This window comes from Phasianus colchicus, chromosome 1 (assembly GCF_987193195.1).
Source record: "Phasianus colchicus chromosome 1, bPhaCol1.hap1.1, whole genome shotgun sequence".
In the NCBI taxonomy this organism is placed as follows: domain Eukaryota; kingdom Metazoa; phylum Chordata; class Aves; order Galliformes; family Phasianidae; genus Phasianus; species Phasianus colchicus.
In genome coordinates this window covers 29799245-29822814 of record NC_143436.1, presented here as the reverse complement: position 1 = coordinate 29822814, position 23570 = coordinate 29799245, and the positions used below count along the sequence as shown (strand labels likewise).

General features: G+C 40.8%; 1 protein-coding gene across 1 annotated transcript in view; it reads right to left on the bottom strand.

The window, feature by feature from the left end:
* The window catches only part of PDZRN4 (PDZ domain containing ring finger 4), a 245107-nt gene extending 221740 nt beyond the window's left edge, over window positions 1-23367 (bottom strand). The window contains exons 1-3 of the mRNA XM_031589582.2: window positions 22774-23367; window positions 20567-20653; window positions 16695-16799 (exon numbers count right to left, since the gene is read on the bottom strand). Coding sequence (XP_031445442.2) covers window positions 16695-16799; window positions 20567-20653; window positions 22774-23367 — 786 coding nt within the window. The remainder of the gene's footprint in view (window positions 1-16694; window positions 16800-20566; window positions 20654-22773) is intronic.
* Window positions 23368-23570: the final 203 nt, after the last annotated feature.

The window sequence follows — 23570 nt, the reverse complement described above, 5'->3', positions numbered from 1 at the left end:
AAATCTTACCTCCTCAGCAATACCTTTCCTGTCAGGTGGAAAGGAAAGCCTAAATCTTTCATTCCTCCTGCAAACTACAAGGACAAGAAAAGGGACAAAAATACAACACATACTTCTCTCTGAAGGCACCCAGATGTGTCCCTGTAGACTGATAGTCTGTTGTTCCATTGTAAAAATAAATACTTCCAGACAAAAAGATAGTATGTTTATTCAACAAAAATCTGCAACTTAAAAAACACTATAATACATGTCTTTTAATTCAGGTATTAATTATCTAATTATGGCTGGGAAGATGGAAATTCCCCAGTGTACAAAAAGGAATCAAAAGTTTAAACATGCCTAATACAATAACTACAACTTTTTTTGTTGTTGTTGTCAGAAGCAATTTCAGTCCCCTAAGTTATCCTACTATTCTACCTCAGTTTTCCCACTCAAGTCCTGTTCACCTCAAAAACGCATCCCCTCCCAAACAGCCCAGGTTCTTTCATGTCAAAACCATGTTCTCACATCATTTCTATTCTCTATATCAGGCTCTGCATAATAAAGACTGCACACCTACCTCAGTTTTTCAGCTCTTCCAGCTCTACCTGTTCCCACCTCACCCTCCCTTCCCATGTGATGAGTCCCTCCATTACCTCCCCATTAACTGTTGAGGCCAGCGGAATGTTTCTGTGTCCAGAACTTACCCCAGGTTCTCCTCCAGCAGAAAGCAGCCAGGCACAGCCTCTAATAAATGCCATTGTAAGGAGTGAAGAAGAGCCCATAACACTTAACTGTTTGTAAAGATGAGTAAACCTGAAAAACACTCACTCAAATTCAATTTATTGGATAAACATAACTTAAGTCAGTAGGAGAAAAGTAGTTATTTTCTGCTTTGTTCTCTTTCTTCTATTTCCAATTGTTGTAAAATAAATTCCCCAGCTGTGACTGAATTGTGTCAGTGAATCACAGTCAGTGAGGTTATCTGAGCCAGCACGAGTCGATTCTTTGCATTTGCTCAAGGCTTGCAATTAGTATTGAACATTTGTGTTTACCTGAGCACTACTAATTGAGATAAAGCACCAATTGGTCTTTTTTAATAAGTAAATAAAGAAAATGCTGACCTAAATCTGACATAGACGCTTTTTCTTCATAAATTTTAGAAGGAAGGGTACAGGTTTATGCCTGGTTGAAATCCATTCATTCAGAAGTGGAAAGCTATATAAAGATATTTGTTGCACGTTCAGACTGTTACAGGAATACCAATGAAGTATCAAAAAATGTCAAATTTACTACAAGATACATACTCAGCGCTGGCTTCACCATAGTTTGCTTTGCTGTCTGAGTCCGAAAGACTAAAAATGTACATAGATATTCCAGCACCACTTGTCAAATAGCCATAGCCTTAGGAAAATGAATGTGCTCCCTGTACACAGACTTGGCACAGCTCTGAAATCAACTGGCCTTTTTGTGTGCAGTTCCCAGCGGAACAGTGTGGGACAAATCTTCAGGGATTTCCCTCTTCCTTTCAACAAGCCATTACTGAGAACAGCTTGGGTTCAGATCGCTCAAGCATATGCTTAAGGGATGTCTATACTACTACTGAGCCTAATTAAGAGCAGCTTCTTCAAGGAAGCCATTTACAAACAGCACACACGCACACACACAGATCTGCACACCACCTAAATATTGACAAGCTCAGTGCTCACATTTGATATCAGATTTGTCTGGTCAGTTGACAGCTTCTGAAGGCTGAAGTTATTCTTGGTTCAAAGACAATTAGCACTGCACCTTGCCTCTTCACATGTCCCAGCACACCACAAAATCACAGAATTGCAGGGATTGGAAGGGTCCTCAAGAGATCATCAACTCCAACCTCCCTGCAAAAGCAGGTAGGTCACATAGGTAGACATCCAGATGAGTCTTGATCATCTCCATAGAAGGAGACACCACAATCTCTCTGGGCAGCCTGTTCCAGTGCTACCGTGGTCAGCCAACATATCATACGTACTACCATTTATTTCCTTGGTAGTACAAATAGGAGAATGGAGGACATAAAGCCAGGACAGAGAGAAGACATCTTTCCCTTCTAGACGAGCTTCTGGGAGCTGGCACACAAGCCACAGCAACTCAACCGTATTCACTCTGTTACCCCAAGTCTTATCTGCCACAGCACAGCTAAAGCAGAAGCTGCAGACCTCCTCACAACCTAGATATAGATCTGATGTTGCAGTTGTGTCTCAAATCTAATACCATCAACTTCTACTGTTCACTGCTCTTCTGTATGTGAACTGACTCAGCTACACTAAAAAAAGAAAAAAAATACATCTGCTTGTTGTTCATGAGGAAAATAACAACAGACCTTTTCAGCACTGGTCCCTTAATTATTTGCAAAAACAAACCAAATAAACCATCACACTATCACAGTTTTGAGCAATAAGACCTCAGTTTTTGCTTTAGCAGAATCTTACAGATCAGCTTAAGAAGCTCATAACTACTTGAAATGCTGTTCAGGAGGGAAGGAGCCTGTGCACAGAATTCTGCCTCCATTTTTTTCCTACCGTTCCTTAACAATATCCCACATCATGCAGTTGACTTTCCTCACTTTGATGTACAATCTTTTTAATTGCACACATACTTTAGGATGCCTTGGTCAGAGACTGAATGATGTGCTGCAGTAGTCACAGAAACAATCTGCATTTGAAAAAATTCCCTCTAAGTTGTCACAGTTTTAGACCATGTGAAAAAAAAAGAAACTATTATTTTCTTTTGTTTTTATTCCTTAATCACTTCCAAATCCTCACATGTAAAGCAATAGTTTCTCAAGCTACACTAGCTGTTTTCTGAGTACAGGAAGACACAGCTCACAAATTGTAAGAAAAATCTGAAATCTCATTCCAAAAGCACAGCTTGACAGTCATATAATATCTGAAGCTGGAAAATGGTTGTGAGAGAAAGTGATATCCAGAATACACAGTTCAAAAAGCCCTGGAAAAAAAATACTGGAAAAGTCTGTTCAATAGATAAATCTTCAGATGTTCCTTCTATACTATTCCTCTGTGCCTGACTAGCCGACCTACTACTATGATCACTGTATCAAATAAAATGATACAAAACTTTCCACTAAAGAGTATTTTAAGAAACATAGGACTTAAAATGGCATTTGAAAACCATCATACGGAACATTACATGTCTCATTTTCCTTTAGTCTGACTAATTTATTGAAGACAGTTAATTCATGAGGCAAGAACTATATGCTGGTGTTTGTACATCTGCTGCAGAGGTGCTCACTGCAACTTCTCAGTGCTAGTTCATTAATACAAAAACAGGTTTACTACAGTCCTACATGGCAGATATATAGAACTTTTTTTTTTTGTTGGTGTTTAATATTTACATTTAGGGACAGGAATGATTTGGGTTATTTTGTTTTTTGGACAGAAGCACTTTCTTACACTCATCTGATGCAAACAAATGCACAACAGTTAACCAATCACTTTATATAAATCTTTTATAAAGTCCCTCTGATAGCATTTAAACAGCATTCTATTTCTCAAACTTCACCAAATTTAGAACCAGACATAAGCCTGCCACAGACCAACAAACATCAAATAGGGGCTTAAAGAAAAAACAACAACAACAACAACAACAAAAACAGACTAAGAAGTAAATCTTTCAAAGTATTTCTGCTGCCAACACATCCTTCCAACTGTGGCTTTTAATTTCTCCCCAGAGAGGCATTCTCAGAATCCATGTATCTCACATGTGTGCATCCTAAAATCTGCTATGCTCATCCAAAGCACAAATATTCTTGTTGAAACTGGGTGTGGAAGCACCTAACTATGAAGCACCAAAACAAACTCCTACGGATATGAATAAAGACTACTACAAACATGAAAACACTTCACAGGACACAGCTGCTCAATTTCTTAGTTTTTCAGCCCTGGTTTTAAAATAAACAACTTTTATATAAAACCTCTTATGCCAGATTCATGAAAAATTTTGCCCCCCTTTTATAATTGCCTTAGTTTCTCTGATAAAACGTACTGCTTGCCCTCCCTTGGGTATCTTAGTTCTACCACTATAAAAAACCACTATATCCAAAGGCAACAAAACAGCAGATCAAAATTTCTTACTTTGAGCAATGAGATAATTCATGCTGATCTCTTGCCAGAAGTATTTCACCAGCTTCTCAAGCTCTGAATGGTTTATTCCTCCGAACAAATTCCATGTCTCTGAAGACGGACAAAATCCGGACCATTGCTTCGCTGCTTGGACGGAGGGATGGCTGTACCACCTCAATTGCACATCTGCATCTTCACTCGCTAAAACCCATCACCAGGCTTCTAAGAACAGCTACTCGCATTCCTCCAGAACCTGACAAAATCAGGGTTTGCTGAAAAGGCCCAGAGAACACCCAGATCTGAGATCTAGGAAACTCCCTTGGCTGACACAGCTGTTCACCTCATTTCTTTCTCTACATTAGACAGCTAAGCCTGTGGTATGCTGATTGTCTTACTTTACTCCAATCTGAAAGATACAGAGATTAATGAGACTGGATATGACATGAAACCACATGTTAAACGATTTCAAAGCTAGTCTCTATATAGCCGGGGGCTGACTGGAGCATTTCAAATTCCATCTATTCTCATGCTAATTCCTACCAGATATTAAGTAACAATGTTGAAAATACATGGAACATGTAAAAAGGCTTGAAGTTGTATGAACATTTTTTTTGTTCATTATTGAAAAATACAACTTTTAGAAAGTCAGTTGGAGTTGAGGTAGGCCATGTCAAATAAAAGTACTACAGCATGGTAAATGGATTCCAAGCCCAGTTTTGTACTTCACATTCTGGTTTTGTACTTAAGCTGTTGTTAAACATATTATGAAAAAGGAAGCCAATTTCTCGTACATTCCAGCTTTCACTTAAGTTAGCAGAGTATGTAATTCCAGAAGAATAGTATATCAGGGCTACGTGAAATGTAACGTAAGAAGGTGAGTGAAACACATTACCTTATTTCTTCTTAAGTTTTATTCATTTCTGGATGACACAAGATTCAGTAACTTGTTCTGGATTTACAGTGAAGAACTGTGCACAGACTGGCCTTTTATCCCAACAATCCAAACTCAAAAGCTGTAAATAGCAATGAAAAGGAGTCGATTCATATGAAACTAACGAGGAGTTTAATTTGAAGGGCCAGATGAATCCTATCCTAACTGAGTTGTCTGTATGTAACATACCTCAGGCTGAACTAGCTCTATACTGAAAAGATGTGCCTAATTCATCTTTTATACTTACAGAATGAGATAGTTTTTAGAGATTTAGTGTTCACCAAGATGAATTTCATCTTAAATGCTCCCATGTGCTTTACATCCTCTGTCATCAGATTGGCATTTCTTTTTTTCAAGGTTTTTCACGCTGCTAAACATGTAATTAATACTCACAAAAAGTAAACATCAGGCAGATGTTTGACACAGGTGTGTTCACATAACTTTTTATTGTTTTCCTACTTAAAAAGATGAATTCATTATGCAAGATCGGGCACTTCAACCAGAAATCTCAGGAATAGCACTGTAACACTGTCTCCAAGAACAGACTACTGAGCCAAGTGCTTGGTTTGGCCAGCTACGTCGTATACTTTACAATACCTGAATCAATAACAGTGCATATAATTTATAATTAGTCTACTATTTTGAGAGGGTTTAGCACACATTTTCACTCCCTCTCCATTAGCAGCTAACAACTGGTTTCATCACTACCTGGCTGAAACAAAGAAACAACTTAGCAACAGGGTATGTAATTTAGGTTTCTCATTTGTGAATAGATCTGTAATAGCTTGAGATAGCATAGCTAGGCAACCGGGACTGAGATTGACACTGACAACCTGACTCCTCCCCACCCCCAATTCTTATACTGTAAAGGTAAATTTCCTATTGCAAGAAAGCCTAAAAACTATGATTCCCACAAATTCATAGGGAAGGGCTACAAACCCACCACAAAGCCAGTAGGCAGGAAATATCGACACAAGGGCTATAAGTAGACCTGAGGTCAACTGAAATAATGTCAAACAATTTTTCCCAAATCTTTAAAAAAGGAAACTGATCACTACAGCCAAGCAGATCTCAGAATTCAAAGCAAAGTATTCACACTAATGGGTAATAACTTTATGTATTTGTTTTCATATTAATAACTTCAATGGCTAGTATATGCTGTTTGCCATATGATGTGCTCCTCCAAGTATACACTGAGGCAGCTCCCTGAACTACAGAAATTAAAAAAAAAAAAAAAAAAAAAAAAAAAAAGTCAAAGGAAGCCAAATATAAATGGTAGAAAGACAGAGGGGAAAAAAAAAAAAAAAAAAAAAAAAAAAAAAAAAAAAAGTAGACACTTTCACATACTCAGTTCCTCATTTTGTATTGAAATTATCTAAAGTGCTTGTTACTGCCATTCTGCTGATGCCATTAACATATTCCAGCACCCTGAGTGGCATAAGACAGAAGATTAAGCCATCACATTAAACCTTTATTCTTAACTTGCTCTGATAAGTTATCAACAGCATTTTCTGAACAGTTCATTTTCTGAATTCTGTTTTGAAATGTCAATATTTTCTTTAATCTTTATGTTGTCCATGGTCTGTGATAATCTAGAGGTTTTATTTTTTAATTAAATGGTGAACAGTAATTCTGTAGATTTCCATTACTTCGTAGCAGAGAGGAGAAAAAGAGACAGCAACAAAAAATCCCACTCTTAATACAAGGATATAGGACTTGAGTCACACAGAAAAGAAGGTTGAAAGGAATGGACAAAAGATATTTAATGAATACCTACAGCAATAGTGAGTTCCTTCCTCTAAAAAAAATGATTATATGAACCATTTTTGTTTTAAAGGTTCTTTTTATAACTGAAAAATAGAAATGATTTTCCGAGTCCTTTGTATTCTTCCTACTCTTTCATGAAATCAAGATGAAAAAATAGAGAAATCAGTAAAGGAGATTAAACATTCAAAATACTTTAGAAGTTTTTTGTTTTTAATTTTTGAAAACTATCCCCCTATCTCTGCATTTTTAGATTAAATCGTATCTATTCTCACTAGGAAAGATTCCTGCTTGGGACGATGGGCATTATGAATTGAGCATCATTCAGTTGATTCCTAGAAAGTAAAACATTAAGACTCTTCTTAGAACAGTCAGCTTTCCATTGAAGCACACATCTAGAGCTTGGTTAAGAAAAAAAAAAGAAAAACAACCGGTTGTGCTGAGCACTTAAATATTTCACAGAGACATTAAAGCAAGATGTTAGGGATGAAACATGTAAGTCAGAAAGTGCTGCTATAAATCTGGCAGTAGCCAGGTGTCCAATTTGGACACGACAAGGATCCGATTTGGATCAAGGCTCTGACCACTGCAGAGGAAATGAAGGAGTCAGCTTTCTGCAACAGACTTGTGTGTTGTAGCACTCAAAAATGTAATTTATCCATTTAAGAAGAAGGGCACAACAGCCTGAAAACTCTTAAAATATTATTATTTAGCCACAGTAGCAGCTACCATTCAGAGGAGGCTGGGGGGGTAAGCGAAGGCATGTGCTGAAAAGGCTTGCTGACAGCACAAAGACCATATGGCTCAGTACCTGTCATGTGCCAAAAACTAGCCCAACACAATCTAACAGCAAAGTGTAGGGGTCCAGATGTTTTAATTCATGCAAGACAGCAAATCCTTTCCATTTAAAATAGCATGCCTTCCTCCTGAAAGTTGCTGGTAGGACTTCAGACACTAGGCCACTTGATCAGTGTGCTTAAAGAAACTAGATTGAAAGTCTGTACTCAGATATTAATGGGAAAGCTCAGAGCCACTATGTCCCTCAATGTTAAATACTCCAAATAGAAAGAGACAGATGAAGGAAAAACAAACTCATCTCCTAGATCTATCTATTTTAGATCTTCTCCTACATTAGGTAACCACTTGCAGATGTAGAGAGTCATATTTTAAAGAAGCTAAACGCTTTGACAGGTATGTGGTATACAGTGATCTCCTAAGTTATTTTTCATACTTTAGTTCTTAACTGATAACATGCCACTCTTTTAGGCCTTTCCTCAATTTCCTCCCTTCTTTCTACTATACTTCCCATCTTGCTACTTCAAAAGATAACCACGTTGCTTGAAGAAAACGTTATGTAAATCATATAATCTTGTAAACAACATGTAGACTTGTTAGGTAAACAAACACAAGAAGCCACAACTTATTTTGTCAACAATATTTTATAAAGAAAATACCTTACACAATTACTTGAATGAAGGAACAATGTTGAGTCATTCTGCACTCAGTTCTTGCAACAGTGATACAGTTGAGTTGGGTCAACATGGAAAGCTGTAAAATTATATTAGATTTGCAATTCCAGACAAGACACACATTCAGTAAAATGCCTGTTGTACTTAGCTTAGTATGTTTGATCTAACTTAGCATTCTCTTTGATGGGGGAAGAGAACACAACTGCTCCTGTCAACTTGAACATAGTTTTTTCCATTATTGGATAATCTTAAATACTACAGAATTTTGCATTTTGGATAAAAGAAGCTCCAAACAACCTTTTTTACATTATCGCTTCAGTTTTCAAAACACTTGGAAAGCACAAAGTTGCACATACTTCTGGCTATACTTATGCACAAATCCTAAGGAGGAGCATCCTCCCATTTCACTGCTGCATTTCACAGCTCTTTAAAAATTAGGTTATTCATTTTAAGTGAAGCCATGAATAATGACTTCATTTTAAGCATTTCTTTGGCAGATACTAATGGCTTTTCTCACTCAGCTTCCAATTATGGAGCATAGTGATTAGTGACTCCCTACAAATACAATTAGCTGATTAAGAAAGAGGGCAGATGAGATCAAAGCTCTTGGAGCACACAACCTTTGGACTGCAACTATCAATTCAGTTGACTTAAGAGGATAAAACATTGCATTCATATGACATATGTAAGCTGTCATCTCCTCTAACTGTTGTCTCAACCACAATAAAGAACAACCTTTATGAAAGGCTAAAAAAAAAGTTCTTTTCACTTTCTGAAAATACCAAGAGCTTCTGGGGGTGCCAGCAGCATGTGCTGTGGCAGACGGCTTCCTCATATTGCCTTCTGTTCTATGAAATCAACTAAGCACGGTCTCAAACTACATCAGAGCTTTCCATAGCTGGGCTTACCATCAGTTATTCCAACTAGTCCTCATCATTTAGGCTTTTGATTCATCCTGAAGTGTTCTTTGAAGATTTGGCTTTCTATTCACAACATAAGTAACATGGTTAAAAAAAGTTATCAGAAAATGCCTTTCACCACTGGAAAGCTTCCGTATTTCATCATGTTTTGGTATTTCATCTCCACATCAACCATTAAGTCCATCATATCTGTAAGATATACTAAATGTTCAACGCCGATACAGTGATCCACAAGCACACCTACAGCCCAGTTTGAATGCCTGTCACAGAGATACAGCTTGTCAACAGAAGGGAAAGTACTTTCTTTAGGGTTTATCCAAGATCACGACCAAAGCAAGGACCACAGAAAACTGGTCTTCATCAGAAAACCTTGCCACCTTCAGCAACAAATGTAGATACATTTTTATGACCTTGTCTTCCCTAACATAAACAGACACCAACGTGCAAATGTGTACATACAATTATTTGAAAGATTTCTAAACATAACACTCCTCTGCACATGCCCTTCTCTTCCTGGGAAGGGGATGAAAGAAGCAGCACATGACAGATCTTAGTCATGTTGTTCAATACATTCCTGAAAGTGCTCATGAATACCTCTGAGACTTCATATACAAGAATTTACTCTAAAACTACTACCCAGTTGCACAGAAAACTGCATTGCTCCTACTGCTGGGTGAGATAATAGAGTCAGATGTCAGTTGTTCAGAACAGCTTACCTTAATGTTTAAAAAAGATTGAAAAACATATATGGGAAGAGAAAGATACCATCTAGCAAAGACAAGCCTAAACAGAACACCTAGGAAAACACTAAGTTTAAACTTGCCAATTATCTGACACATAATCCATCAAGGGTGGGATCAGACACTTTATGAAGGGGATGGGTGTGATCAGGCATCCACACAATGCCTAGGGATCTATCGTGCATGAATGCAGTACCCACCAAGATCCCATAAACGGTGTTACATTAGTCAGCTGTTCCACAGGTTAATCAGAATATTTCCTACCTACAGCACAGATGACTTGTCAGTTTGGCTACTCCCTCGCTCTGCAGACACAGTACAGTTACCACAGCTTTTCTCATGGAAGCACATATATATGATTCCATCCCACAGTTCAGTTAATTACTGTTCCATAACCCTCTCACTTCCCTGCAGACACTTGAAAGCAGAAATATCACACTGGAGACAGAGGATTATACACATTTCTGTGTATAATCTCTCAAAGTCTTTATTAAATACTGAGTATCTGATCACAAAACCTTGAGTCATTAATCACCATTATCCTATTAACACATAGCTCCCTACCTCTTAGCCACTGTTTTATTTAGTGTTTCCCTTTTCTTTAGGATAGAAAGTATTTTCTGAACTTTTATTTAGATCTGCAAGAGAACATGAAATGTGAAAATGTATGTTTCAGTAATTTATTTTCTAACATATTTCACCACAAAAATACAGACTTCGTAGTTCACATGCAAACATAAGTCTTGCTCCCTTTTTAAAAACACAGACAGTAAATGGTAAGGAACACAACCTGGTTTCCTAAACACAGTATTTGCATTTTAGTTCAATAAATAGATAGGAGCACAAGCACCTCCAAAGGCCTATAGTAATTCCAGTCTGATTTAGGCTACTGATATTAAGAACTTGGTCAATGAAGTACAAAATTCAGACATTCTAGATTTTCTCTATTTGTCAACCTCTAGTACAGATGGTACACTGAAAACTAAGTTTCTCCACCATGATCCGGCTCGTACAACCTTCTAAAAGTGTAACATTAGCCGCTGTAACTCTTTGCATATTACAAAGCAGGTAGAGAAAACGGTGGGCAGGGGGAAATCCTGACATCTGATATTCGCACACTCATAGAACCAATTTATTTCATTTTTAGCAAAATGCCTTGACATTAGCCAGGATGTCCTCTAGTTATTTCCTATCTTCCCCTCCCAAATAGAGTGCAGCCTGAATTCAAAAAAGCAAGTATGAAGGACATGCCATACAAGCAATAAACTTGGCATCATACAAGACAGAGGCAGACCCCCACTAACTGAGGCAGGCCTAGAGAGGGGCAGAGCCAGTATTCCAGATACAGCTCCCTAGAACAAACATCTACCTCATACTAGTTTATCACTGGATGACACTGACTGTCAAATGCCTGCTGGCACGTAACTCAGCTTGTAGGGCTGGGTGGTGACCAGTCACACACAGGATGGACCTGCACTAATAACAAAGGTAATTACCTGGGTATTTCCATTCAGTCCTCTGCAGGCAGGGAAGAACCCACCACCCAGATTTCTCACTTCTTCAAGAAGCGCTCTAAACTTTTAGTTAAGTCAGAAACATCAGTGCAGTTAGTAACTCCTATTCAAATGAAGTTATGTACAGATCTGGCACACCTGACTTCTTTTAAGCACCGTCAGGCAGCTAAATGAATTCAGGTGACCAAACATCTCTGTTTTAACAGGTGAGGGAGAGGTGAAAAGAGGCTACAGGCATTTCTAAGTTTTGATATATTGATTTATTTTGCCAGAGATCTTTCAGACTAATTAGTAGCACCTAATGAATGTAAGTGCCAGACATAAATGTGTTAAGGATTTAAGAGAACTTAATATACCTAAGGCCACTTTGGCATATTTGGACATTGAAACTCAGTAAAATTATCTGCGTTACGTATCCCTCAGCTACCACCCAGATCTTGCTGGTCATTATCGTGTGCAGCTCTCGTTCAAAGCCATTCCCACTATCTGTGATCCCAGCAAGCTCACAACTTCTACAGAAATCTGACAGTGGAGATTCCTAGCAAAATAAACATGGCTAGTATCAAAGATTTTGCTTGAGCAACATAGTGAGTGTAATGACAGAAACATGCAGAAGATAAAACATCATGAGGCTGACACACAGCACAGTCAGCAGTCTGGCAATAGTTAAAAAGTTTCTGTGTAGGCGCTTTGCAGATGTAAGCTACTTTTGCCAGGATAAGCCTCAAGACTTCATCTTTATTGAAACTGGCTTTGCTGACATGAGCTTGAAAGCCATTGTGTGCGTACTTTCCAAAAAAAGTGAGAAGAACAAAGGGAAACATGGAATAAGAGATGAAACCTAATTTATTATACACTTACAGAGCTCAGGCTGTATAAACAAAATAAAGTCATAGTACATATGCATCTGTCTCATTTTTAAAAAAAGACAGAAAATCCCAGACTAAATATTTTTTTTTCTTCTCTTTTCCATCATGCCTGTTTCTCAGTCAAGGATTTAATAAGAATCAACTACTTAAAATGCAAAAGGTCCAATATTCTCATTTCATCTGAGAATAACATAACAGAAGCACTTGCCTCTGCACAAGGAACTGAAAAGAAATACCTTGAGTGTTTCAGATGATGATGTGCTTATAGTTCCTCGTATGAATCGTTCGGTTTTCAGCATAAGCTCCCTCAAGGTTTTTCACTGCCGTTTTGGTACTTGGCAAACTTAGGACAGAAAGTTCAGCCATGACTATACAGCTTTGTCTCTTAGGCAGTGGGAATTAGTCATGCTATTTTTTCAAATTCATGAAAATACTGTTTTTTAATTTATTTTCTTGTTTCTCTGTTTGTTTGCAAATGAAGGAATTCCATCTGGATTGCAGATTCTTTATTTGTCATGTATTTTTTATGTAGTACTGAAGTAAAAAGTTAAAATATCAGCAATTTTGCAAGGCACTGTGACTTGCACAATAAAAGAGGTCTTGAGAAAATCAGTCACTGCTCTTTCTAAAGCTGGGCTCAAGACCAGAGACTACATATCAGTTTCTATAAAATTTAATGTTACAGAAAAAAGCACCAACTATGAAGAACCAGCTCTGAATAGAAGCTTTCATATGGCTGTAAGGTCCCCAAGGAAATCATCACTCGGTGCCTGCATTTTTCTGATGCTCTTCCAAAGGCATTAACTAGTGACTACCTACAGGACATCGGTGTACCTGGAGCTCTGGCCAAGTGGTGCCATTCTTATGTAAAGGTGAACTGACCGACTGCAAAGTGAGACAGTAAGATTTTCCTCCATACAGAGCCTATTTCAGCATTACTGCTCTGAACTATAAACACATGTAATAAAAGCATCAGGTAAAACACTTCTGTGTATCAGCAATATTGCCAAGAATCATAGCTGCCTTTTACTGCCTTGAGAAGGCTATCAACATCAGCAAAGATGAGCAGTGAACTTCTTCAGTAGGAAAGATCTGCATGAAGTGACGTAGAAATTAAATGATGCACAGTATAACTGTGATCCAGGAGAGGGAAGGGCGCTTTTTATTTTCTCCCAGCAGCAACCAGATCTCTTTGAACCAGCACCAACTAATGGACAGCCCCACGCGCGGCTTGCTGCCTCTCCCCTCCTCTTGGCACTCATAGGCAGGGCAGAAAGGAAAAGGACAAAGAAGTCCTAAAGTGAGGTCTGTCAGCATTACACCACTGGTCATAACTGATGCTTTCATGTTGAGAGCCACAGATATCAATGCTGCATCATGTTTTAAGAGATTTTTTTAACAGCGTGCAATCAGGATTTTGTCCTGGCACACAGGCTGTGCCATGTTAATATAGAAAGCTAGATTTTTTGAATAAGCTCTTTTGAAAGCAGCAGAAGACCTTGACAGCTGGCTTGATGAACAATTAACAATCATTTTTTATATGTAATGAAGATCCTGAAAGAAAGCATCGCCCAAGTGCTGCTGGTGCACCTCCCTGTCACAGGTCAACTTTAACAAGCAAGTCTCTTCTGATGGAGGAGTTAACTTTGAATAAAGAGGGAAACCTGCACTGGGGCCTGAAATTCTCCATCCCTCAAAAGAGCAGAAGAAACAATCAGTGAATGTTCTGTGACAGTACTCTGTGACGTGCTGCAGCCCCTGACATGGGGTACCTGGAGCTCACCCTGCCACCCTCATCCACCACCACCCTGCCAGTTCACAACCCTCCAGCACAAAATATCCTCACCTGAGAGCAGAATACACACAAACACCAATATTTCTCAGATGAATGCAAAGAGACTCTACTACCTACATTCTGGGCAAACTGATCTCCAAAACCTCCATGAGTTCAGTTCATGTGTATGGCATTTCTACAATTACTACAAACACCTCAAGGAAGAAATCTGATTTCTCTCCTTGGCACCTTTTCAAATAACAATTCTTTGGCTCACAAGTCCAACTGCCAGCGTCACAGCACTGTGAAATCCATTTGCTGCACTAGGTTACCCACGAGATGGTAGGCTGAAACATGCACAACTCACTCTTGTCAACCACGTGCAGTTAACATTTGTTAAACATCTGATAAAGCACTGAAACAAATTGCCTTCTTTATTTAGCAACATACTCTGAGAACAGATTTTCTCCTGATTTAACGGGATAGGTCTGTCCATTATCCCATTAGCTACGCATTGCTAGAAACCCCCAGGGCATCAAACTGCCAAGCGACTGACTGCAGATATCAAAGGTTCTTCCAACAACATCAGCTCCTTCTGCTCTTGATTACTGAGAAATGGTCTCACAAAATATCACTCATTAGATCAGATCTTCAGATGAGCAATAATAACAAGCCCCACTTCCTATCAACTTTTCACCCAAGCTGACAAACATTTTGTCTCACCAAAACTCAAGTTCTGTGTGTCTGCCAACATTTTCAAAACAGTTACACCATCTGACTTATTTCCTCACAGCTTTCATACTGATTCTTCACAACAACAGCAGCAGGTCTAGCAGGGCAACCTAGTACAGGAAGACATGAATGGCTACATATGGAACAGGAAAAATTCAATCTTTTGACTCCAGCTGCTTCTTCTGGCCTAGATCTAGCACGGAGGAATAGTTACTGGTTTGCATTTCAACAGAAAGTCTTAATGTTATCTTTTCCCTTTCTCTTCTTATTTTAGTTTAACAAATTATGAAGCAGTATGTTATTTACTAAAACGTTTGGCCTAACACTGGACATTTTTAAACGCCTGTTTAAATGTAAAAATTTATACACAAAGATGCTGTATATTAATATGGTGAAAATGATGACCCATTCAGAGCTGTATGAATATTTTGTAGTGACATTTTGAGAAATTACCTCAAGTGTAATAAATGCTGATTTGTGAATTTATTCTTCCTTCCCCTAAAACCACTCAATTTTGTCTTTAAAACCCAGGAACTATAAAGAACAGTTAAATAAGGCAGGAAATGTAGAACAGATACATAAAACTAGGTCTGTTTCTAGAAATGAAACAGCAGTGTCAGAAAAAAGCAGAATTTTTAAGCATGGGGCTGTTAATAAGAACAGGATGCCAAGTTTCTCCATATCTTGGGGAGATAGGAGTTAGGTTGCAAGTTCAGTTGTGCTCAGCCAACTGGATTTCCACTAGAGGTGCATATATCTGCCAGTTAAGAGCATGAGCTTTCTTTTTCCAAGAAAATGTAATAATTTGGTTTCACACACTGCTCCAAGCTCCCCAAATTAAGATCAATGCCAGCACTCAAACATTCTTGGCTTCTGTTTCCAGTCCTTAAGAGTGAAATAATAGAAGACAACAGCACTCTACATTTGCCTCCCAATCTACTTGCTTTGCATACCTTTGTTTGAAACCCTGTCCAACTGGCAAGTTCACACAATGCTTCTAAGCTTCCTTTAAACCCAAGGCTAAAGCAATGTATCCTAAACAAACCTAGCAGCTACTGTTACACACTGTCACAAACGGAGTTGTATTTAGAGACTAGATGTGAAATGCATGTTTGACAGCACTGTAAAGAATCTATTCTGGTCACTACTTGAAACTATTTTGTCAGCACCTTTTATAAGGCTAATTATGGTTCCACATGTAATCATTAGCAGCAGCCTTCAAACTGAGGTTGGTTTTTTTTTTTTTTTTTTTTTTTTTTGTTTTTTGTTTTTGTTGTTGGTTTTTTTTTGTTTGTTTTCTTAAATGGCAATTATTCTTCTTTTATGAAAAAAAAATAAAATGGAGGAGTAGACTTCAACATTTCCATGTTAGCATAATATACAACTGGGAATCATCTATATTGGTCTTGGTGAGAACCATAGATGATCCACTTACGATCATGCAGCAAGAAGAACTTTCTCTAATTACTTGAGAAGTTTCACAACACGAGCACAGCTTCTGTGAAGTGTTGCATAGTCATAACACCAATAACCCCTGCACAGGGCAAACCCCATCACCAATCTCCATAGAATCATTTAGACTTTTTTCCTCAAGTTAACAAAGAAATGCAAAATGCTCTCCTGCTTGCTATTTCAATCTAGACACCTTTGACTTGCTTGAATTAGTTTAATCCTGAGATGAATGCAAGTATTAGTTGTGAAGACGCAGTATGAATTTTTCTAGCATCTGGAAGATGTTTGAGCAGTTCAGTGTACAATAATCAAATTTAGGTACAGCAAAAGAACAAAGCCACAGCATACTCAGCATAAAACCATCAAATCCTTGATTAATCTTATAACAAACTAATCCACCAGGTTGGTTTTTTTGCGTGTGTGTCTTACCTCAATAATCTTGTCATGAATTTGTAAGCCTTCTGCTTTGTCTGCAGGTCCATTTTCCAAAATTTTTGACACATAAATTCCCTCAGCAGATTCCTCCTGATTGTTCTGTGCCAGGCAATAAGGAAGTTGGAAAAGGACCACGTTAGTACAAGAAATGAGACGTACTAAAACCAACACCAGCGAACAACACAAATCCACCTGAAATATGCAGCTGACTTTTCTACCTGAGAATTAAAATCCTTGGGATTTTTTTTTTTTTTAAATTTGCTTAGCATAAAATAGTCATTAATCAAAAGGACAGAATTAACGAACTGTTCCAGTATTTTTAATAAGATTATCCATTTACTTCTGGTTATTTTAGTCTAAATGGGACACAGGGTGCAGTGGTAATCAAATACAAGCTAAAAGACTCAACGCAGACCTCAGACATCTCAGCAGACAGCAACAGCAAAGAGGAAGATATTCATAAAAAAGGGATGCACAAGTGTTTCTCTCAGGAAGGAAAGTGAGCCTGCAGCACCACAGCTTGTAAACACTTTACTGCATTTGGAATTAAGCCCCAAGGAACAAAGTGACATTAGTTAACTGGCATGTAACAGTGATGGGATTTGGTGGAATTGGTTAACCTCATAAATCCTATTCACGTGGGAGATTGAGAATTTGCTCAGCTATAGGCAAAAAAAGAACCCACTTCCAGTTGGTCTGTACACATTCCTAAGTACAACTCACATGATTATCAAATTTAAAGCAGAGAAGTTATTTACTACAACTGAAATACACCTGATGTTGTTGCACAGCCTATAATTACTTCATTTCTTTGCACAATGGTTTAAAATAGTTTTTAAAAGTATCATTTTAAATCTATATTAATATAGGAATAATCCCAAGAGGAAACTACAGAAGTATTTTTAAGTATTCATACAAATAATAAATGTGTTAGTAAGAAGTACAGGGATTTTCTTCCAAATCATACTTTATAATTTATACTCTGGACAGCAGTTGATATGATGCTTATTTTCTCTCTATTTCTGGTAAACCCTTAACCAACAGCGTGACTCATAGGTGTACTAATTTCTAGAACTGGGTCCTATACACCTGTGGAAAAAAAAACTACTATTTTTTACATTAAGAAAATGATAAACCCATTACAAAATATGGATCCACTATAAGACATGCTTCAGAGCACGTGGCAGCTGTCCCACGCAGATTTAGACCAAGAAGATTTCAGGTTAACAACTATTTGTTCAACATGATGCTGGTCAGACCATGATCTCATAAAGTCCTATTTTTTTTTTTTCTTTGTCTCAGACACTCATAGGTGTCAGGTAAGGTGCAAAAGTGAAATTTATGAACGGCTTCAGAAATGTTTTGAAATGGCTAACAAACAGACTTGCACTCAGCTCCCATGTAAGCAGTGAGAAATAATGAAATTCTGATAAAAGAAATATAATAGCCATTAACCAAAATGCACAAAGGATTTGGTCTGTTTCTTTCTTAAGAAAACAAAAGACCAGATTACAGTAACTTCATCCACATAATTAGTGGATAATAATATCCACTGCATATTTTTCACAAGAAATTTTACTCCCCTTTTAGAGACTACGTATGACTCAGTAAGAAAAGGGGTATTTTTGTCTGGTTTAGTCCCCATTGGTAGCACACACTGCTATTTTTAAGTCCTATCAAGAAAATACTCCACAAGGCATACAGAGCTACAGCACCTGATCGCACAACTCAGAGGCCATGAAGCAGGGCGAGCTGTGGGGACCATTGGTTTATCTGCCCCTGATCTGAGTCCCCAGGCTGCAGCATACATTTGTATCCAGTCTGGCTCGGCCAAGGCATCCTCAGAGAGGAGGGAGGCCAGCCTCAGCCAGCCAGAGCTAGGGCCTGGGACAAATACAGGATCAAAGTAGCTTAGGTTCTCCAGAATAATGAATCACCTGCCAGAAGCATACACTCATGTGATGTTGGACCTTTCCTGACAAAATAAGACAAGCTTGTAGTGAGTTATTCCCTTTCCTATCATCTTGCCTTCCAGGTAAAAAGGCAAACAATGGGAAAGCAATGCAGTCAAATGAAACATAGCAAGTGGAAAGTACCAAGTCACCAAGTGACACCTGTTTTCAACAAGAAAAATCTGCACTGTGCATGTAAGACACAAAAAAAGTACATTCCGACCTACACGAGTGGTGCAATGGCACCCCTGTTCTGCTCTTCCTCTGCTTAAGCCAACGTTTCACACAAGGGCACACTTTCTCTTAACAACTTAAATATAAAATTTGCCTTCATGAACTCTTATTGACTTGTTACTAAAGAATTCCTGATCCTGTTTTTAAGGTTTTGAGCAGTTTTTTGCTTTCATTATTTAAGCCTACACGACCTTTTCTTCCCATTATTTCCTTTGGCTCCAGTCATGCTGAGTCAGAGCCCACACTGACATCCAGGCCCTACTAATCAAACGTGTGTCACACTTATCACAGTGAGAGCCGAACAGAACTTCTGAAGTCAGTATCAAAGACTCAGAAAACCCTGAGACCTAGTTCAGCTCCATGACCTTCTCTGCCTCCAGCTATCAATGTTAGTTAAAGGCAGATCATGACCATTTCCTTCCCTGCAATCAGCCATTCCCTCCAGAACAGTGCTGTGAACCTCCCCGAGCTTCCAGAATATCCACAATAACTCACAAAGCGTAACAGTTGGTATGTGAATTCTTCAGAGGAACTCTGCTGACATCTGAGGGAAGCCGAATACTGTGCTCTCTTCTCCCTGCAAAGGCCCTGCAGTTTTCCCACAGCTGAAAATAGCAGAAGTCACACTGCAGTCTCAAAAATTGTGTGGACTTTGTTAATGTTATATTGAAAATATGAATATAATCCAAGCGCGTCTGTTTTATCTTACAGTGCCTGTTGTCTCATCCTTACATTAAGGAATCTAAGAAACTTGCTTTGAATTTCCTTCTAACACACATTTGATAACTGTGTTTCCCCACAAGGAACAGCATTTCTGAAGTGCAGACAGTGAACTTCCTAAGCTAATGGGAACAGACTCTTTGGCACCACTAAATATAGCTTGAGAGCAGAAGATTGCCAAACTGCTCTAGAGGGTCCCATTCCCCTCCCCAGTAATAGCAGCAGGTTAAAGTTCTCCTGCTTAACAAGAACCTGATCAGTGCATAATTATCACCAAGCCTTTTTAATCAACTATTAATTTTCCAGTTTAACAGGTTACTTTACCCTTCATACGTAATGACAGCCCTGATTAATGCTTTTGAAAGGATGAAGTTAAAAAAAAAAAACAAAAGAACAACCAACTATGCATATTCTTATGCATATTCAGAGGGAGAAAAGGATAGTGATTCCTATTCAGATTCTACAGTTTTTAATGAACCTTCAAAAAAAAACTGAGAGCAGGCACGTGAGAGCAGAACACGTGCTCAAAGTATTTAAGCAACAGAATCAAATTTTCATTTCTTCTTTAAATGAAGGAAAAAAAAAAAAAAAAGCAAGCAGTTTCCAAAAATTCCAGTGGCTTAATCCTGCAACAATTAATCTTGTAAGTAGTCCCAGAGATTTCCATTGAACAGCTTCCATGAATACATATTACTCACGTGGGAACTGAGTGCAGATCAGCCTCAAGTTTGAAAGCAAGAACAATGGAAACACCTTTCCTGAAAGTGAGAATAATCCAATTCTCACAAGACTATGTCTTCAAAGCAGTGAATCTAATTATACCTGATAATACACCGTACTTATATCTATGGAGTTCATTCCACACCTACTGTCATTGAAAGCAACTCTTTTATGACTAACAGTGCACGTAATAACAGAAAATATGGTCCAAAAGTAACCTACAATTACTTTTTTTATTACCTGATTGGGTCGTCCTCCTATAATATTGAATCCCAAAGTATCATTTTCTCTGTGTAGCATGATTGTTAAAGGTTTGGGCTCTCCTGCCTAAGAAGAAAAAGGTGAAATACCGTTATAGAATATTGTCTTAAGAAGAACATCTTAAATGAAAGCATTAATGTATGATTTTTAGCTGGACAGTATGTAAAATAGAGCTCAGAAACAAAACAGGCTGGGAAGAAAGAACAAAAGACTGGAAAAAAAGCAAAGAGAAGGACATGTCCCACTGCAGTGTAACAGAAAGCACCTGACTGCACCTTACATGCTGAATGGAAAAGGTGCAGGCATCTGGTGGGAGGAGTACTTAGCACCACTGAAAGAAGTCAGTGCTCCGAATCAGAAGTCACTGAAAACTCCTGCATGTGTTGGTGTTTCAGACATTAAATATACAGATTCAAATCCTACACATGATACTAATCAGACCCAAAAGCCATATCAGTACAGTCCTGTTGCAGCTTTCAGGAAAAAACAAACAGAGAAGAGAGCCCAACTCTTCAACCCCTCAAAGAACCCAAAACCATTTCTGTAAAAAAAAAAAAAGAAAAAAGAAAAAAAAAGAAAAAAATAAAAGTTGCTTTTTCTAAGCAGTTAAAACCAGTGATGGAATCAAAGTTAAAAAATGAAAAAGGGGAAGGAAGCAGCTTATTTTCCGTTGCTCAGATGACAGCTACGTTTCAGAGCCATATTCCTCACACCAATCTGCACTCACCCGGCACAGACAGGTGTTGGCATTTGTCTGTCCCTTTGACTGAGCTGACTGACACAGCTATGACACCTACATAACTTATACCTGTCCAAACACTCAAAACATAACACCGAACGCTGAAGCCTGCGTTTCATCCACTGTGACAGCGAAACGTTTGATTGCAGCACGACAGATTTGATTTTAATGAAGTACATCTTTACTTCATCGCCGGTTCTCCCAGATGCTGCCGCAGCTCCCGGCCGGCAGTGCCCAGCAACCCCTACCGGCAGCGCCGGGCACGGCGGGCGCTCAGCTCCGCCGAGAGCAAACCCACTGCTCTCGCCAGCCCACACCTCTGTGCCAAATCCTCCCTTAACAATTCCCATCTCTCCTCTCTACAGTCGCTGACGTGCTCGGACGCCCCGCACGCCGCTTGCTGCCCCCCACACGTCCGCAGCACAGCTGCCGGGAGAGGAAGCAGCTGTAGGAATGCACTCGGAGAGCGTGGGTTGGCTTCCCCGGGGAAATCCAAAATAATAATAATAATAATAATAATAATAATAATAATAATAATAATAATAATAATAATAAGGGGAAAAGTATTCCAGTCTCCGGACACAACGTCTCTCAGTGCCAGCAACCCGTGCTCCTGGGCACAGAGGTGTCCCGCAGACGTCCCCATTGCCGCAGTGATACACACCATCACTTCAGGAGTGGCTCTGGCTGCTCGGATCCTTCCCACTTCGGATTTTGCTTCCTAAGTGCACCTGAACATCTGACTAAAGCTCCATTATACCACTCCTTGCCATGGCTGCAACCGAGAGCCCTCAGCTCACACCTACCACAAGCCCCCGCAGCCCACCGGGCTCTCCCCTCAGCCCCGAGGCAGCAGGTGCCCACCGAGCACTGAGCGCCACCTGAATGACAGCCAGCGAGGCACGGAGCTGCTCTCCGCTACGAGCACCACTAATCGTTATCTCTCTCTCCCAAACGGAAGAGATTTTGCTGTCCTTTCACAATCGTTCCAAAGTTTACCACGATTTTACGTTCCAGCTTTTTAAGCAACTCCTTGGCTGTAGAAGCAGAAGCCCCAAACCAGCCGGGTGCCCGGCCAGCCCCAGCTGAAGCCAGCTGAGCGGCAGACAGGGCCCTGCTAGGAGGGGATGCTGCGGCCTGAGGCAGTTCAGGTGAGCCCCGTGCCCGCAGGCAGCCAACTCAGCAGGGAGCCCTTCCTCCTCTCCCGCCCGGCCAAGGCTCCGCTACTAACACCGCTCCCGGGCTTCGGCCACCGATAGTAGGAACGAGATAGAACTGCCCGGGTGCGGGAGTAGGACACGGCCTGTGTCCCGGCTCAGACTCGGGAGCTGCGTGTCGCCCGGGTTACCGCTGGCACTGACACTCCGCTCACAGACCGTCCCGCAGCCGGGCGCGCCCCGGGAGCAGCGGCGCCGCCGTGGAGGAGCCGGCGGGGATCCGCACTCACCTTGCCGCGCTGGCTGCCCGTCAGGTCGCGGGTGATGCTGCTGATGTGGCTCATGTACTGCCCGAACTTGGCCTGGTAGCGCAGCGCCGTCAGCTGCACCTCGCTCTGCAGCGCCGAGAGCTGCGCCAGCAGCGACTTCTCTCTCCTGCTCCAGCGCAGGGCCTCCCTCTTCATCTCCTGCCCCGGCTCCGGACCGCCGCCGCCCCGTCGCTCCCGCGGGCACCGCTGCCCTCCGCCCTCCGCCCGGCCCGCGGGCAGCGCATCCCGCGGCGGCCCGTAGCGGCACGCGGCGAGGTGGGCGGGCAGCTCCCGGAGCCGCACGACGCGGCCGCAGCCTCGCGAGCTGTAGTCGCACCTGACCTCCAGCTTCTGGACGAGGCTGCGCAGGGGCAGCACGGGGCGCAGCTCGGCGGCGGCGAGCGGCCGGCAGCGTAGCGGGCAGCGCCGGCGCCGCGCCGCCCAGGGCAGCAGGCAGCCGGCGCAGAAGACGTGCCCGCACGGCGTGGACAGCGGCTCTTCCAGCACCCGCCCGCACAGCTTGCACTGCAGCTCCGCCGCCACTGGCGCCGCGAAGCGCGCGGGGTCGAAGCCCATTGCGCCCGGGGACCTCGAAACTTTCGGCGGCGGCGCGGCCCCGGCGGCGCTAGAGCCGCTCCCGGCGGGCGGGCGGCGGCGAGGGGTGGGCGGAGGAGCGGGGCCGGCCGGGGGAGGCAGCGGCAGCGCCGGGCTCAACTTCCCGCGGCTCCCCCCTCTCCTCCGCGCCCTCCCGCATTAACTCCCTCTCGCCGGCGCTACCG